Genomic DNA, 17,396 nt, shown 5'->3' with positions numbered 1-17,396 from the left:
ATCCATCAATTTTTGTTACTTTTCTTCAAAGAAAATCATTCCACGTTCGTCCCAGATCAATCCTCGCACCGTTCCCAGTTCGGTATCGTCGTTTCGGTATTTCAAATCGAATAATCAAAAAGCATGTATATTCTTTCGTTTCTACATCGATCTTGTCATAGTAATAATTTTGATGTTTATTGTATGAAAACCATGTGTATGTTATGTAAGAGTTTGAGCAAATATTGTTGGATCACTTTTGAAACAGTTTTTGGATCTCAAAAATAGAATTTGCTGTCTTTTTAATTACTGTGACTTTCGGTCGATTTTCTAGAAAAACATATGAAACGTAGAACTTTTTGATACCTTCGATTCGATATAAAATTCGAAATATTTGGATAAGAATTGAGTGAGTTATGATCGTTTTCGTGGGACTGCTCAAACTGCGTTTTTTTTCCGAAAAATACGTTCTTGATGTGTTCTTGAAGTTTTATTGTTGCAGGCTTCGTTAGGGGTCAACGGGTGATCGCTGCTGCGTTTAGGTATATCGAGAATGATTTTGGGATGATTGTTGATGTTTCGTTTCGTGTCATTAGACACCGGGTGGAATTAGAAGTCGTAGGAATGTCTTTGGTGTCAATTGTCGTGTTCACAGATTTGTTGTGTTGCTTGTGATGCGTTGTTGTTTTGGGGCATTTGTATAGGCTTGATTCAGTGCTATAGTATCCTAGGATGGGTCTCGAGGTGTTGTTTCAAGGTCGGATCGAGTTGGGGAGACTAAATCAAAAGCACATAAATTCTCGTTGGTTTGCTTCTCCCGCAAGTACATGGACCCGGGGCCGGACCCTTACACGGGGTCGTGCCCTTGTTTCCTTCGGAGTGTCAACACACAGAGCCTACACTGACCCTTAGATGGACCCTGACATGGGGTCCGTGTCCTTACTTCTTTTCGGGCATAGATTACAGAGCCTACACGGACCCGTAGCCGGACCTGGGCACGGGGTCCGTGTACTTCTTTTTTTGGGAAAAGTATGTTGATTGTTTTAGTGTTCGATGTCTTGGTCTGGTACGATGATTAAACGATGTCAAGTCCCAAGTGATCTAGAATGCCATAAGCTATTTAATTACTTCGGTGGTGAGCACGAGTATCTACGTCTAAGCTATGAAAGTTAAGGTTTGAACTCATGTTAGTATGTGCAGCAACGATCTCAAGCGAGATCCAACGAATCCCTCAACGCCATGTAAGTATGTTCGACGTGCAAAAAGAAAATATTTTTAAGTTTTTGAGATATGCTAAATGTCTTATGACCAAACTATGTATGAGATTGGAAAGCGGTAAAGCATGACCAGGGACCAATCCACCCGTTAAAGCATGAACGAGGATCTCATGTATGTGGCAGTGGATCTTCCCTGTCAGCCTAGTACTGTGGTTTAGTCTGATCAGGCGTATTTATGTATAGGTCACTTGCTTTGAAACATATCTCTACGCAAAATGATGAAGTTCACGTATGTTCAAGTATGTATATTGCAAGTATGTTTCAGAAAAGTTTCACGGTATGGCACGTCTATGTTATGCATGTTAGTTCAAGCTTTTACACGCATGTTCAAGTTTCAAATATGTACGCTCTATTTTAAAGATTGCATGTGGTTTTACTACGTAGTACTTGTTATGCCCAGTTTATACGTGTTGAGTTTTAGACTCACTAGACTTGATCGATGCAGATGAGGATGACTTTGAGGAGACGAGGGGTGCGGACCAGTGAGCTGGCTTGGACTGAGTGGGAAGCTAAACCCGAGGACCGCCCAATGTTTTTAAGATTTCACGCACGACAAATTTTATTACTCTGATGTCATGTTTTGGGTTACGATGTTTAAACAAGTGTTTTAGCAAACTTTATTTACGATCTTTTTATTTCAATTATTTTTGGATGAACAGTTTATTTTAAATCGAAATTTAAGAGTTTATTTCTTATGTAAGAAAATTTTTATTTTTCCGCAAATTTTAAGTAGTTCAAAATACGGTACGTTACAACAGCACCTCAAAAAATGTAACAACATCATGCCAAAAAGGAGGTCACGCATCAACACAAGAAAGACGTCTAAGTAACTTGAAATTGAAATTCTTAAAATGGACTTTTGATATTAAATAATAGGCAAAAAGGATCAAAGAATTTTCCGTAAAATGTATCAAAAGGAACTGGGTATGTAAACAACAAAATTCAAGTCAGTCACAGAGTACAGCAGACAAGAAGTATGGTAAGAAAAGCTTACTTTGTATACATGTCGCCAGTTTATCCCAGTATCGTTGATACGCTTCCAGAGTACCCTCGTAATCATCTGGTATTCATGACTGCGTGAATTTAAAAATGAGTAATTTTTCAAAAAGAAAAACAGCATTACAAAGTATTAATTGTTTAACTTAAAATGACTCCATAATAAAGCTAACCAAGTTGAGCCAACAAGCTCAATTTCCAAGGGTTTGAGATCAGGCTCAAAATAGAGGAACCAGATCGGGCCTAGCTTGAGATCAGGTTTAATTTTTATCAGTGTTCTAAATGGCGGCCGCCTAGGCACCGCCTATGCATGAGGCGAGTGTTTTAGGCGGCCCAAGCTAAACGGCGTTAGGGAGGCGGATCGAGGCGGCGAGCAGACGGGCGAGGCGGCGAGCAGACGAGCGAGGTGCGCAGTCAGGCTTTTTAAGTTGTAGTGAATTTTAAAAACCTGATCAATAATTTTAAAAACCTAGTCAAAATCAACTAAATTTAAATATCAAAACTCTAGCACATCCACTTTCTTTATTTTATTTTTGGTTTTCACTCTAAACTCTCAAGTCTCAACCACCACACACAGTCTGTCACCCGCCGCCCGCCGCCGCCAGCAGTCAGAATATTTATGTTAGGCATTGCATATTTATTATTTATCATATTTTTTTTATAATATTTCAGATTTTGTGATTTCAAAAATCAAATTTTTTTGCCTATTATTATTTTATTATTGATTTATTGTTGAATATTAATACGATGATGAATCTTTATTAATTGCACATTATCTAGACGATATTATATTGTATGAAGCTTCTTTGTGCTTAAACATTATTTAATTGCAAATTTTACATAAAAAATTATGACTATTTGTGATTATATCGCATGATTATCTATAAAAATTACTTGAAAAAATTCAACCGTCTGGCACCGTCAAGGTGGCCAAGGCGGTATGTAGAACCCGTAGATCAGACTACGTATAAGCCATGCATAATTTCTAGTATTTAAATTTAAAATGATTTCATTGCATGAGGATTTAAATTCTTTTCTTTAAAGTTAATTATTTTATGCAGTAGTTTAATTGTTATCTTTTCAGTTAAATAAGTGAGGCCGGACTGGAGTTGGAGTATTGAGATAAAATCTAATATTAAGAAAACATTTATAGAATTAATTTAAGATAAAGAATAATTTATTTTAATGAAAAAGTAAGTTTAAGGAATTATTTAATTAATTAGGAGATAAGTAGTAAATAAGCCTTTTATGTCCAATAATTTAATTAAAAGCCTAAGTTAAAATATATGACCAATTGAGATAAGTTAATCTAGGCTTATTTTATTTAAGAAATTGTAATTTAACATGTTGGTAATTTAATTTAAAGATTTAGCTATGCATGCAAGATAATGCATATCCTAAACTAATTTAGTAATTCACTAAAAATACATAATTAATGTTTAAAACTTTAATGAGTTAAAATTCAATAATTAAGCAATATTCCACCCCATTTTAAAAGAGAAAAATCGGTCATCACCTTTGGAAGATTTAAAATATTTGACAACTCATTTCCCTTGATTCTTTCCTTATCCATTTTTGTTAGATAATCCCTCATCTTTTAATCACCAAGTAATTTATTAATTAAGCAATTTTCTACCCTTATTGGACATGAAGATTTCGGCCACCTCATTTTAAAAGATTCAATTTTTGATTTGGCAACTCACCATGTGCTTCATTTCCTTAATCTTTTCTTAGTAGATAATTTCCCCCACTTTTAAATCATCAATAATTAAACAATTAAGCAATTTCCTCCCTTGTATTATCTAGCAAAATCGGCCAACACACCGCCAAAATATCCTTCATATCCCTTGATATGATATTATTTCCTATCAAGCAAATAACTAGGATAACAAGATTATTTTCTCCCTTTTTATCTTGCAATCATTCCCTTCATCTCCTAGCCTTCCTCCCTCCTCATTCCACCAAAAATTTCAGTAGCAAAAACCTCCCAAAAATCGTGACTTGCAAGAGGGAAAAACAAGAGAGAAAAGTAGAAACAAAAGAAGAACACTCCGTTTCCGCCGCGCCGCGTCGTCGTAATCGTTTGTTTTCTTTCAAAACAAAAATCCAAGGCATGCTTATATTTTCCCTTGCTCTTCAATCAAGTCATATTATTATTTTTCAACATCACATATGCATGATTTGTATAGTAAAAACCAAAATTTTTCAGCAACTACACAAGAAAATTATGTGCAGATTTTTCGGCCCTTTCCTCTATGCCTTCACGGTTCTTGTTTGTGTTGTGGTTTCAGGTTTGGCTCGACTTCCAGGGGCTCAAGGCTGCTTATAGACATGATATAGGATGTGCAAGAAAGGTGTTAGTCCGTTATTTTCACTCCCCACACCCCCCGGCAACGCGAATGGATAGCAACTCTCCCTTAGTGTCATATTGGGTCTCGATTTTTCTGTTTTGCTGTCAAGGGGGGGATGATTCTGATCTTGGCTGCCCTAGGGGCTATAGCCATGGTTATAACATCTCCTTGTTATGTCTAAGACGAGATCTTGTCGGCCTTTCAAGGCTTGGTCCATGGTTGCATCGGTTTCAAACGAAACAAGACAAGCCCCTTCGATCCCTTCATTTTTCTGCAAGTGTAAGTCTCGAATTTTAGGGGTGGTGTGGATCTTGGTTGGCTTTTTAGCCCTTAGCCATGGTTCATACCATACCTCTTGATGTCTAGATCATGCCATGGTCAATCAAATGGCCACTGGAATGGTGCATGAATGCAAGAACAATTGCAACACCCCACGCGTGCATATGCGTTCTCGGGTGAAGAGTTTCGGGTTGTTCCGGTGTTGTTTGGATTGTGGCTGGCCTAGGGCCCTTAGCCATGGTTCAAACCATACCTTAGGATGTTGGTAAGAGGCTCTGGTTGGTGGTTCAATCCCCAATGGCCGATAGTCTCGAAAACGAAGCATGCGAGCGTAAGCGCTGCTGCTGTATTTTTTACAGCAAGTTGGTGCTCCGGTGCAGAGGCTCGTTTGAGTTCTTGGTTGGCTTTTAGCCTATGGTCTTGGGCTGGACAGTGCCTCATCGAGTTAGAAAGGTCATGTTTTTGGTCGATCATGATTCGGTTAAGTGTAGAGGTCGTACGAGAATTTATGGTGCAATGTGCCAAAATGACTCTCGAAAGAGCGTTTCATGTTTTTGGCCTCCATTCCACAAATTTCCAGTACTGTAATTTGAAGAGCATTATGTCATCATTTTAGGTGTATTTTAATCATGACTAAATGATGGTTCGGTGTTGGTTCGGTGTTGGTTCGGGTTGGCACGGAGTCATGATTAAATACTAAGTCATTGGGCGTAATTGTCTCGTTTTTTTTATTCAATTACGAAGTTTTGGTCAAGTTTTGTCATTCGCATATTTTTCATGCTAGAATTAGGTCGCAGCGAGCCTGGGAACGATCCAACCCATTCGGTAAAATAATACAAGATTTTTAATTATATTACGTACATAAAAATATAAAATGTTCATTTTTGAGATATATCCGATATTGCTTGTGGCCACTTCACGTTCATGGGATTGCAGCTTATCATGTTCATGTATTGGTAGATCTCTACCTCCCAGTATATTGTGGTTTAGTCTGATCAGACGATTCATTTCACGTTATGGGCCACTTGCGTAGAACATATTCTCAACAGAAAAATTATTATATGCTATTTCATGACAGGGCTCTATCGAGCAAACATTCCACTTACGATTTTCAGTTCAGTTATGCACGTATTTATAATTATTCATGACACGATTTCCACGTTACACTTTACGATATTGATATCTTTAAATGGCATGAAATTTTATGATATATTTACTTGTTATCTACGATATATGCATGTTGAGTCTTTAGACTCACTAGACTTGATTGTTGTAGGTACTGATGAGGTCGGGACTGAGGGCGGGGACTAGTGAGCCATCTTGGGTCGGCAGTAGTAGGAACCCGAGGACCTTATGCTTCAGTTCATTTACCATTTTTATGATCAAACATTTTTATCGCGATTGCTTATTTTAAATTTGTTGTTTCAAAACAGACATTTACTTCCGCTGCTATGTTGAACATTAAACCTTTTATCAGTTTAATTTATGAATGAGGCATATTACTTAGTTTAAAAGAAAATTTTAAATTTTTCCGCAATTTTTCAAGTACGAATTTCGGGCCTCTACACGGTAGGCGGTCACCGAACGCCCTGCCACCCCCTCTCGCCATTTACAACCTAGATTTTTATTTTGTTATATATCATATAATTCAAAATTAGTTTACTATTATAATAATACATCACAAAACAAGCTAAAAAAATTTCGTATCACTATTTATTTAGATAATAATTGCTTTCAGTAACCTTTAAATATATAATAAATATACAATAAAAGCTCCTGAGCTTTTGGGCAATTGTAAATGAGCTCAAGATAAGCTAACACTTCTAGGACTCACTAGTTTCTTGTTCCCTGTGCAATATCAGAAAGAAGCAGTCCATGAGGGCCCCAAGGCTCATTGCTAGTAGCATCGAGAACCTGAAAACCAAAGCCCAACACCCCGTGAAAACGGGTACAAAAAAGACAAAAAACTGGTTTTTTTAGCTCTTTAATGACAAATATGAATTGAAAAAGATATAAATACCTTTTGTTCAACAGAAGGAACTTTAAGAACTTTTTTATTAACCTCTCTCTTGCTGCATGATCACATAAAAAACATGGACAAGAAGAATTTTTATCAAAACCAAACCAGAATATTATATCAAACAGTTGGAACCAATCAGTGCAAAATAAATATTTTTTAATAGGAAACAAGATTACAATATAATATTAATAGTAGATATTAATTACAAAAAGCGGACCATTGCTCACGCTTGATAATGAAAAAACCAGTCATATTAACATAATATTAGACTCCAATCCATACATAAATCAAACACCGAAAAAACAAAAAATAAGTTAAAAAGTGAAAAAGACAATCTATTCCAGAAACAAACAAAGCAACAATGTATAATGTGGAATGCATAGTTTAAATCATGCAACAAATTCAAAGCTAAAACAACAAATCTTACATGTCACGAACGGTTTGACCAAAAGCCTTCTTCATTTGAGCCTTGAACTAGGAAGCCAAATTTGAAACCCTTCCCAAATTAATGCCTGGCTGTCAAAAGGTAAATAACCAATCGTTTACCAAGAGTGCAACAGCCATTCTTTCTTGTCACAGCATTTACAATAAGAACTTCAAAGATAAGGAATGTGAAATATCAACCACTTAAGAATTTGAATCCTTCCCAATTTGCATTGCTTCTCTTCGTTTCATCAGGATAAATTTGATAATAAAAATATTACCGAACAAGAACGTTGCACTAATGGTAGCTGAATTCAGATAAACAGCAGCAGAAATCAGATCTAACATTCAATCAACAAGCTAAAGATCCAAATTTTTACGTACATTGAACAGAAAATCCTTGATACCAAAATCAAGAACACAACTAATGAAATTTAGAATAATCCTTTCGCAACTTTCAGTGGTTCGATACATTAATAAAATTAAACTGATTAAAAAGAGTATTTTCATGCATATACATATGCTTTGATTGAATCAAATAATCAAGAATTGGAGAGGTGGGCAGCTGAATTCATATAGATAGGTGGCAGAAAATAGATCTATAACACAATCAAGAAACTGAAGACCCCAACTTCATGATAAATGGAAATCCATGGTAAGAAAGAAACAGACCATATTCAATGAAATCCAGAGCTACCATTTTGCAACTTTAAATGATATTTAATACCAACACAATTAAACATCAAAACCCAATAGAGAAAAGTGTTTCAGAATATGAACAATCAAAAAAAGGAGAGAAATGGGTAGCTGAATTCACATAAATGGGAAGCAGAAATTCGATCTAACATAAAATCAAGAAACAGAAGATCCCAAAGAAACATGATCATAAATCGAACAAATAAGAATGAGAAGATCGTACATAATCAAATCCAAGGCTTCCTCCACAGCACAGCAGATATAAGACAGGGAGTTGAAGGAGGAAGAAATGGGTGCCCTGTAGCGAGAGAGACAGAGAAATGTTGCGTGAAAAGCGTAAAGAATAGAGTGCGAAAAAAGTTTGAAAATGAAGAAAATTGGACGAGAACCGATTCTGTACGGCTGTACCCAGAGCTGTCCTTTTTGCTGGATTTATTTATTTTATTCATTATATCACACGTCCGGGTCTACTTTCTATTGATAAATTATTAGATTATTAATAATAAATATTTAAATGAGTTGGGGTAAAAATTAATTACAATATTTTTTAACTATTTTGTCTCGGGCTGATACCTCATGGATGGACTCACTACCACTGGTCCATCCTTAGTCCAAATGGAAGACAGGCCCATCAAGAACCCAGGTATTCTCTTATAAATATCAGGTTTCAGTGTTTGATTTCACATTCACTGTATTGTTTTTCGGCAGCACCCTTAGCTGCTCTCCCCATATATTCGCAATCTCTGACTAGAGCGTCGGAGGGGCTATGCCGGGACACCCTCTCGCCCCCTTCTAACGGTCTTCTTCGTGATTTCATGCTCAGGGCAAATTCGAAACATACGTCTGGACTAGTGACACTTGCTGGAATCGGACCCTAAATTTCCCGTGAGTATCACTTTGCGCCGTCTGTGGGAAGTTTGAGCTGAGACGTAGAGATGGCAGGTAGGAGAGGGAGCAGAATAACTAACACAGCATCGTCGTGTCTTCAAACGGGACCCGAACAATCTTATGTTGAAATGAGATAGGAACAACCACGTCTTGAGACGAGGCAGGAAGAACTTCATCAAGAGACAAGAGCCGAACAACCTCGTCAGGAGACAAGATCCAAATAGCCTCTTCACGAGACCGAGGCCGAGCAACCCTCTCCCAATTTGAACGTGGGGAACTTTACCCTGGAACAATTGGGCCGATTCATTACCCAGACAGTAGACGAGGCCTGCTGAAAAATAGGCCACTCGTCAGTAGCGAGAAAAAAATGCTGAGGGCCACCAAAGCAGGGTTGAAGAGACACAATCCCTCCCAAGTGGGGAGAATATTGAGATGGGAGAGATGTGAAAGGAAATACGGATGTTGACGCAGCAGTTGGGAAGCAGAGCGCCGGCACCTAAGAGAGGGAGTCCTTTTTCATTCGCCATTTTAGAAGAAGGGCTTCCTCCAAATTTTCGACAGTCGGATGTGGGAGAATACGACGGACATACTGATCTCGAGGAGTACTTGGGGAGATTTGAAAAGGCGGCCTTGTTACATCATTATTCAGATAGGGTCAGGTGTAGGGTGTTCCTGGGCACGCTGGTGAGGTCAGCCCAACAATAGTTTAATACCATGCAGCCAAAATCCATACAGTCTTTTGAGGATTTTTTACGCCTTTCTTGCACCGACTCTCTAGCAGTAAGAGGCACCAGAAAAACTATTTGAGCCTGTTCGTGATGAAAAAACAAGAGGCTGAAACGTTGCGAGAATTTGCCCAGTGTTTCAACAGTGCAGCGCTGAAAATACCAGCGGTTACCCAGACATCATGATAAGTGCCTTCACACAGGGATTGAGGAGAGGAGAGTTTTTCAAATCGCTGGTCAAGAAGCCTCCGTCGAGATATAATGATCTTTTAGCTCGGGCGGAAAAGTATGTAAATCTAGAAAATGCCCAACGGCATAGGAGGATGGAGCAGTGGCCTGGGGGAAGTAGGGTTGAGGGAGCGGAAAGAGGAGATCAGAAGAGATGTGCGGGGGAGAGGGATGAGGATAAAGCTAGGATCGGAGGACAATTCTCATCCTATATTCCTTTGGATAGGAGTCGTGACAAGGTGTTGGAGGTAAAGGAGCCCGAGAAGAGGTGGGAGAACTCACAAAGGGTTGAGAGCAGTGCTAGATTGCCTTCACGGGACAGACGAGAAAGATCCTCATCAGGGAGTCGACAGAGGTCTCGCCCATCCCCTAGGCGTGGTCAAGGCCCTCCATGGATGAATCAGAGGGTCGGGGAGCAGAGAGTGGAAGGTCAAGGTCAAGATGTCCCTCAGAAGCCCGTCAAACCAAGGAGAGGAATGAATGAGGATAACCACTCTACGAGATGAATGATTCATATGATCTCGGGGGGTGCTACTGATGGAGACTCTGGGCGTGCTCGGAAGGCACATGGGAGAAGGTTGGAGAACTTTGAGATATCTAGGGGCGCAGACTTACCACAAGACCCCGTCATCAGCTTTGGATCGGAAGACCTCCGAGGCGTTGTGACTCCACGTAACGATGCATTTGTGGTGACGGCCACCATTTTCAATTATGATGTGGCGAATATATTTATTGATAATGGAAGCTCTGTAAACGTCTTGTTAAAGAGCACGTTGGATCACATGAGGGTGGAAGGTGTTGAGTTTGAGCCGGTCTCCACCCCGCTGTTTGGGTTTGCAGTTCACGCCATCCCGCCTTTGGGTCAGATTGTTCTTCCCATATCCTTGGGGACTGATCCTCGGCGGGTAACAAAAATGATAGCATTCACCGTTGTGGATATCCCATCAACGTATAATGGAATTCTATAACGGCCAGCCCTGAAGGATCTTAGAGCCGTAGTTTCCACTTATCATCAGAAGCTTAAGTTTCCTGTTGGAAAAGGAATTGGAGTCTTGTGCGGGGACCAAAAAGTCGTGCGTCGATGTTATGAAGGGGTAGTGAGGGAGGAGGGAAAAAGAGCGCGTGTGGAGGTTAACATGATTAGGAAAGGAAGAAGTGGATGACTTGGTCCTGTTGAAGGTACAAGAAGAGCAGAGGTGAAAGTTTGACCCAAAGTGGGAGTGATACGAATCTGACCGGGTGTTAGGTGCTAATGGTTGAAAGAAGTTTAAAGATGCACTTCAAGGACTCATGATGAGCTATTAAGGAAGTCCTACAAGTTGGATGTCTAAAGTTGAGGAGGTTGAGAATCATGGGAATAATATTGGAGGTTTTTGGAATGTTATTCAAGTGCAATTGCCGAAGGTGGAGCGCACCCGCGGTCCTTTGCATCCGAACTTCGCCGAAGCGGCACCGCACCCGCGGTCCAGTCCGCAGCGCACCCGCGGTCTTTTGTCAATTCGTGTCAAATTTTCTTGTTATCATAATTAAGCCTTTTTACACTACTTTTTCATACTTTATTGAATATATATTCAGTGTATCAGACCATGAACGAATAATGATGAATGATAGATAAAAGTTCTTGAGTTTTCTCTCAATTTGCAAAGCTTGTGCTTTTTGTTTATCAAAATCAAACTTATCAAAGATTTTCATCTTTGTGGCGTTTGTCGATTGTTCTTCGCACGGATTGTCAAAACAAGTTCTTTGAAGGTTCGTTTGAAATTCAATTAATTTATCGTTGATATTTGTTGCTAAGTTATAATCGCTTAGAGGTGAATATCACAAAATCGTTACTTGTTTTAAAAGATCGGGACAACATAATCGTTCCTTGTTTGTTATTGAATTGAGGGTGCGATTTCTATATTCGTGCTTGCCTTTCATTCGTACGAGGATTCATATCATTTGGTATCAGAGCTTCTGGTTCTGTTTGATTCAAGTAAGTTATCGTTGTTGTTGTTATTTTCAGATCTGTCTAAAAAAAAAAATCCGTTCTGTTATAAGATCTGTGTTATCCTTTTGTTTCTATTTTCAGATCTGTTTAAAATTTCATTCTGTTCTCAAATCTGTGTTATCTTTTCGTTTTTATTCAAGATCTTTCTAAAACTTCGATTCTTTTTTCAGATCCGTGTTATCCTTTGTATTGTTGTAAGATCTGCGTTATTCTAGTTGTTCTTTGTTTTGTGCAGTCCAAGTGAGACAGTTGCAAGTGTTCACAAGTTAAATCTTGTTAGTTTGATTAAAAAATATATATATAAAGATTGATCACATCTTAGAGAGAACTATCAAATTCGAGTGAGAACACTTTAGTGCGAGCGTTATTTCTTTGGAGTGACCGGTGAGTATTTTGTAGTGAGGAAAAAAAAAAGAGTCGAGTGAATTTTCATTGGAGTGACCATTGAGGATTTGTGGTGAGAAAATTTATTCTTTATTATTTTCTACTAACCTTTTCTTGCAGGTATAATGGTTGACGATCGTCAATTTCAAACAATGTTGAGAGGGTTGGATAGAATATGGGAGAAGGAGTTTAAGCCTCTACGAAAAAAATATAGGAGGTGTGAAGAAGAGGAAATACATGATAGGCAATATGATGAGGATAGGCGACGTAGAAGATTTGGAGGGAATAGATCATTGTATTTGCATCGTGATGATGATAGGGGATGTGAGGAGAGTAGTGGGTATAGCAACCGGGGAGAGAAAATCATTGCTAGGCCAAAGAATGAGTCGAGAGTTGAAGCTAGCAAATATGAATATCAAGGTACAAGTAAAAACTCAAATTCAAGTACTTGTGATATTATATGTTGTTGGTGTTTAGAAATTGGTCATGATATCAGTCAATGTCCACGTGATAAGGTGGCCATAGTAGAATCATCTGTTGAACCTGAATCTGATGTTGCTGAACCTGAATATGAATTTGAGGTTGGGGAGATTGAGGATGATAATACTACGCTGGTTCTTGACACGAGTGTTGAGCAGTATGTGGTGGAAGGTGAATTGATAAATGATGGTACTTCACTGGTTGATGATACGAGTACTGTTAAACAAAACCTTGTGGATAGTGAATCATTGAGTGGTGAAGAAATTTCTATTTTGTCTACCATGGGAGAGGAGAGTAGGCAAGGAAAAGTTATTATACATAAATTCGTTGAGCAACGAAATACTTCATTTGTTCAATTAAATCCAATTGTTGTTCTTGAGAATCAATTGAAATTCCTTGAATTGTGCGAAAAAGAAATTAAAAAGGCCGAAAGAAAGAGAGAACAAAAGAGTGAGATGGCCATAGAAAAGAAAGAAGAGAGAAAAGAAAAAGAAAAATAGGTCAAAGAAAATAAAACGAAAAAGAACTTTATGGCCCAAAAGAGTGAGATGGAAAGATGCTTATTCTTGCATAAACCATTTCATGTACCTTTGTACAAAGTGGTTTATTGTTATGGTGATGATATAGACGGTTCAATTCCGAGCATTGCTATTTCTTATTTGCAGGTTCTTGGGGTTGTCATACCAAGGAGACAAGTGAGTTTTACTAAAGGGAGAACCCAAGGTTCCGAGCCTCGAGAATACAATTACCATCGCGATGAGGTAAGTTTAGTTTCCAACACAACAACTATGAGGTATGACTTTCTTCCTTACTTTAAAGTTGTATTGCTTTGTTTTCAAGAATTTGTAGAACTGGTTGCAAGTTTGGTGGTTAGAGGACCGGGTGTCAGTTTGTCTTTATTCCTTGGTTGTTATGGATGTGAGACTATTGATGAAATGCATGTACTTTTTATGAACTTTGATTTTCCACGAGTTACTAAGTTAGTAGGATTTGTTTGCTACAATGGTTTATATGCATTAGACTTAAATTTTTGTGATGAGATAAGATATTGCATTGATAGTACACGTGACGTGTCTTATTTCCATGATTTATACTTGATTAGTGATGATTGTGAAGATTACATGGATAGTATATTTAGGGTGTTCTATTTGCATGATTTATGCTTGTTTGATGATGGTTTTGAGGGGGGCAAGGATGAACATGACTGTTTCTTTGTTCATGATGAAAACATGTTTAACAAGAATAAATTTTTCATCCTACACTCATTGCATGAGTTGTTGCATGATATGGAGACACATGATATTTGTTTGAGTGGTAGCTATGAAGTAATTAGAGCCATAGATAGGATGCGTGAATTTTTACTATGGTTGCATATGAAGAAGTATGTTAAGTGGTGTAGTCAAGGGTGCATTGGATATAGGGAAAGGGCATCTAAGCTAGATTCTTATATGTTGCATCAATTATATCTTATTCCTAGTGAGCTATGGTCGTACACGTGTATGGATTTCACTTGTGTGTTAACTAGATCTAAGAAGGGGAGAAATCTGATCTTTGTGATAGTTAATGATATCTTATCATTTGGTGTCACTCGTCAATTGGTGTATGTTGAGGTTGTTATATTGACAGTGAAGGCAACCATGGAGTTAGGGCTCAAAGCATTGAAGGAGCACGTGGGCAATAGCACCTACAATCTTGAGCTTAATGGTAAGCATGTTGATAATATACTTCTTGTTATTACTAACTTGCTTCGTTTTTGTGTAGGTAGACAAGATTTGAGGACAAATCTTTTTGAAGAAGGGGAGTATGATACGAATCTGACCGGGTGTTACGTGCTAATGGTTGAAAGAAGTTTAAAGATGCACTTCAAGGACTCATGATGAGCTATCAAGGAAGTCCTACAAGTTGGATGTCTAAAGTAGAGGAGGTTGAGAATCATGGGAATAATATTGGAGGTTTTTGGAATGTTATTCAAGTGCAATTGCCGAAGGTAGAGCGCACCCGCGGTCCTTTGCATCCGAACTTTGCCGAAGAGGCACCGCACCCGCGGTCAAGTCCGCAGCGCACCCGCGGTCTTTTGTCAACTTCCGTGTCAAATTTGCTTGTTATCATAATTAAGCCTTTTTACACTACTTTTTCATACTTTATTTAATATATATTCAGTGTATCAGACCATGAACGAATAATGATGAATGATAGATAAAAGTTCTTGAGTTTTCTCTCAATTTGCAAAGCTTGTGCTTTGTGTTTATCAAAATCAAACTTATCAAAGATTTTCATCTTTGTGGCGTTTGTCGATTGTTCTTCGCACGGATTGTCAAAACAAGTTCTTTGAAGGTTCGTTTGAAATTCAATTGTTTTATCGTTGATATTTGTTGCTAAGTTATAATCGCTTAGAGGTGAATATCACAAAATCGTTACTTGTTTCAAAAGATCGGGACAACATAATCGTTCCTTGTTTGTTATTAAATTGAGGGTGTGATTTCTATATTCGTGCTTGCCTTTCATTCGTACGAGGATTCGTATCATTTGGTATCAAATGATACGGCAGGAATATAGAAATCGCACCCTCAATTCAATAACAAACAAGGAACGGTTATGTTGTCCCGATCTTTTGAAACAAGTAACGATTTTGTTATATTCACCTCTAAGCGATTATAACTTAGCAACAAATATCAATGATAAAACAATTGAATTTCAAATGAACCTTCAAAGAACTTGTATCAAATGATACGAATCCTTGTACGAATGAAAGGCAAGCACGAATATAGAAATCGCACCCTCAATTCAATAACAAACAAGGAACGATTATGTTGTCCCGATCTTTTGAAACAAGTAACGATTTTGTGATATTCACCTCTAAGCGATTATAACTTAGCAACAAATATGAACGATAAAACAATTGAATTTCAAACGAACCTTCAAAGAACTTGTTTTGACAATCCGTGCGAAGAACAATCGACAAACGCCACAAAGATGAAAATCTTTGATAAGTTTGATTTTGATAAACCCAAAGCACAAGCTTTGCAAATTGAGAGAAAACTCAAGAACTTTTATCTATCATTCATCATTATTCGTTCATGGTCTGATACACTAAATATATATTCAATAAAGTATGAAAAAGTAGTGTAAAAAGGCTTAATTATGATAACAAGAAAATTTGACACGGAAGTTGACAAAAGACCGCAGGTGCGCTGCGGACTGGACCGCGGGTGCGGTGCCGCTTCGGCGAAGTTCGGATGCAAAGGACCGCGGGTGCGCTCGCCTTCGGACCGCGGGTGCGCTCCACCTTCGGCAATTGCACTTGAATAACATTCCAAAAACCTCCAATATTATTCCCATGATTCTCAACCTCCTCTACTTTAGACATCCAACTTGTAGGACTTCCTTGATAGCTCATCATGAGTCCTTGAAGTGCATCTTTAAACTTCTTTCAACCATTAGCACGTAACACCCGGTCAGATTCGTATCAGGGAGGGTGTTTTCAGAGCGATCGAGAAGCTTAATTCTCGAGCCTAATACTTGGAAGATGCGCAAGGCAAGGCTTTGAAGAGGTCCTGGAACACATACCATCTTAGAAAATATTACTCTTGACTTTATCGTTGACGTATTTCTTCTTTTGAATTTGTCCTGTGTAATCGATTGTTATTCAATAAAGCCAAGTTTTTATATTAAATTCGTGGATGTTTTATTATGATGATGATATGATTTAAATTTTTCCTGCTAAGGCATCGCCTAGCAGAGGAGTTAGAGGGTGAGGGTGGATAATTTTTATTTTCCTATTAAGGCATCGTCTAGCAGAGGAGTCAGAGTGTGATGACGGAGAATTAAAATTTTCCTGCTAAGACATCTCCTAGCAGAGGAGTTAGAGGGTGAGAGTGGAGAAATTTTATTTTCCTATTGAGGCATCGCCTAGCAGAGGAGTTAGAGGGTGAGGGTGGATAATTTTTATTTTCCTGTTAAGGCATCGTCTAGCAGAGGAGTCAGAGGGTGAGGACGAAGAATTAAAATTTTTCGGCTAAGGCATGGCCTAGCAGACGAGTTAGATGGTGAGGGTGGAGAATTTTTATTTTTCTGTTCAGGCATCGCCTAGTAGAGGAGCATAGTCGAGGAGAAAATTATTATTTTCTACTAAGGCATCGCCTAGTATAGGAGCAGAGTGGAGTAAAGACATCTTTTAATTTTCCTTCTAAGGCATCGCCTAGTAGAGGAGCAGAGTGAAGTAGAGAAAATTTTAAATTTTTCCTATTGAGGCATTGCCTGGTAGAGAAGCAGATTCGTGGAGAAAAATATTATTTTTCTACTAAGGTATCGCCTAGTAGAGTAGTAGAGTCGATGAGAAAAAAATTAATTTCTTACTAAGGCATCGCCTAATAGAGGAGCAGAGTGGAGTAAAGAAATTTTTAAATTTTTCCTACTGAGGCATCGCCTAGTAGAGGAGCAGAGTCGTGGAGAAAAATATTACTTTCCTACTAAGACATCGCCTAGTAGAGGAGCAGAGTAGGGAAGGAGAAAATTAAAATTTTCCTACTAAGGCATCGCCTAGTAGAGGGGCATAGTGGAGTAAAGACATCTTTTAATTTTCCTACTAAGGCATCGCCTAGTAGAGGAGTAGAGTGAAGTAGAGAAATTTTTAAATTTTTGCTATTGAGGCATCGTCTAGTAGAGAAGCAGAGTCGTGGA

The 17,396-nt window shown here is 38.3% G+C and overlaps 1 protein-coding gene across 4 annotated transcripts; it reads right to left on the bottom strand.

The window, feature by feature from the left end:
- Positions 1-2,151: 2,151 nt before the first annotated feature.
- Positions 2,152-8,409, bottom strand: LOC142550822 (clathrin interactor EPSIN 2-like). 4 transcript variants are annotated; one of them, XM_075659870.1, is made up of 6 exons: positions 8,245-8,409; positions 7,527-7,633; positions 7,330-7,418; positions 6,903-6,954; positions 6,717-6,796; positions 2,152-2,329 (listed from the first exon to the last, which is right to left on the bottom strand). In XM_075659870.1, the coding sequence occupies exons 3-6, from the start codon at positions 7,362-7,364 to the stop codon at positions 2,167-2,169; spliced, it is 330 nt and encodes a 109-aa protein (XP_075515985.1). In that variant the 5' UTR covers positions 7,365-7,418; positions 7,527-7,633; positions 8,245-8,409; the 3' UTR covers positions 2,152-2,166. The 4 variants fall into 4 exon arrangements, with proteins under 4 accessions (XP_075515985.1, XP_075515987.1, XP_075515986.1 ...); XM_075659872.1 differs by having other exon boundaries at positions 7,330-7,414; XM_075659871.1 differs by lacking the exon at positions 7,527-7,633.
- Between the last annotated feature and the right edge of the window lie 8,987 nt (positions 8,410-17,396).

Source organism: Primulina tabacum, chromosome 7 (genome assembly GCF_025594145.1).
Source record: "Primulina tabacum isolate GXHZ01 chromosome 7, ASM2559414v2, whole genome shotgun sequence".
Lineage (NCBI taxonomy): Eukaryota > Viridiplantae > Streptophyta > Magnoliopsida > Lamiales > Gesneriaceae > Primulina > Primulina tabacum.
This window is presented reverse-complemented; position numbering and strand designations above follow the sequence as displayed.

What these genes read in the sequence shown, in the direction of transcription:
- LOC142550822 (XM_075659870.1), bottom strand. Translation starts at nt 7,364, where the DNA reads ATGAAGAAGGCTTTTGGTCAAACCGTTCGTGACAT. An exon ending in GGTCAAACCGTTCGTGACAT is followed by an intron (nt 6,955 to 7,329) that starts GTAAGATTTGTT and finishes GTGATCATGCAG; the next exon opens with CAAGAGAGAGGTTAATAAAA. An exon ending in GCACAGGGAACAAGAAACTA is followed by an intron (nt 2,330 to 6,716) that starts GTGAGTCCTAGA and finishes AAATTCACGCAG; the next exon opens with TCATGAATACCAGATGATTA.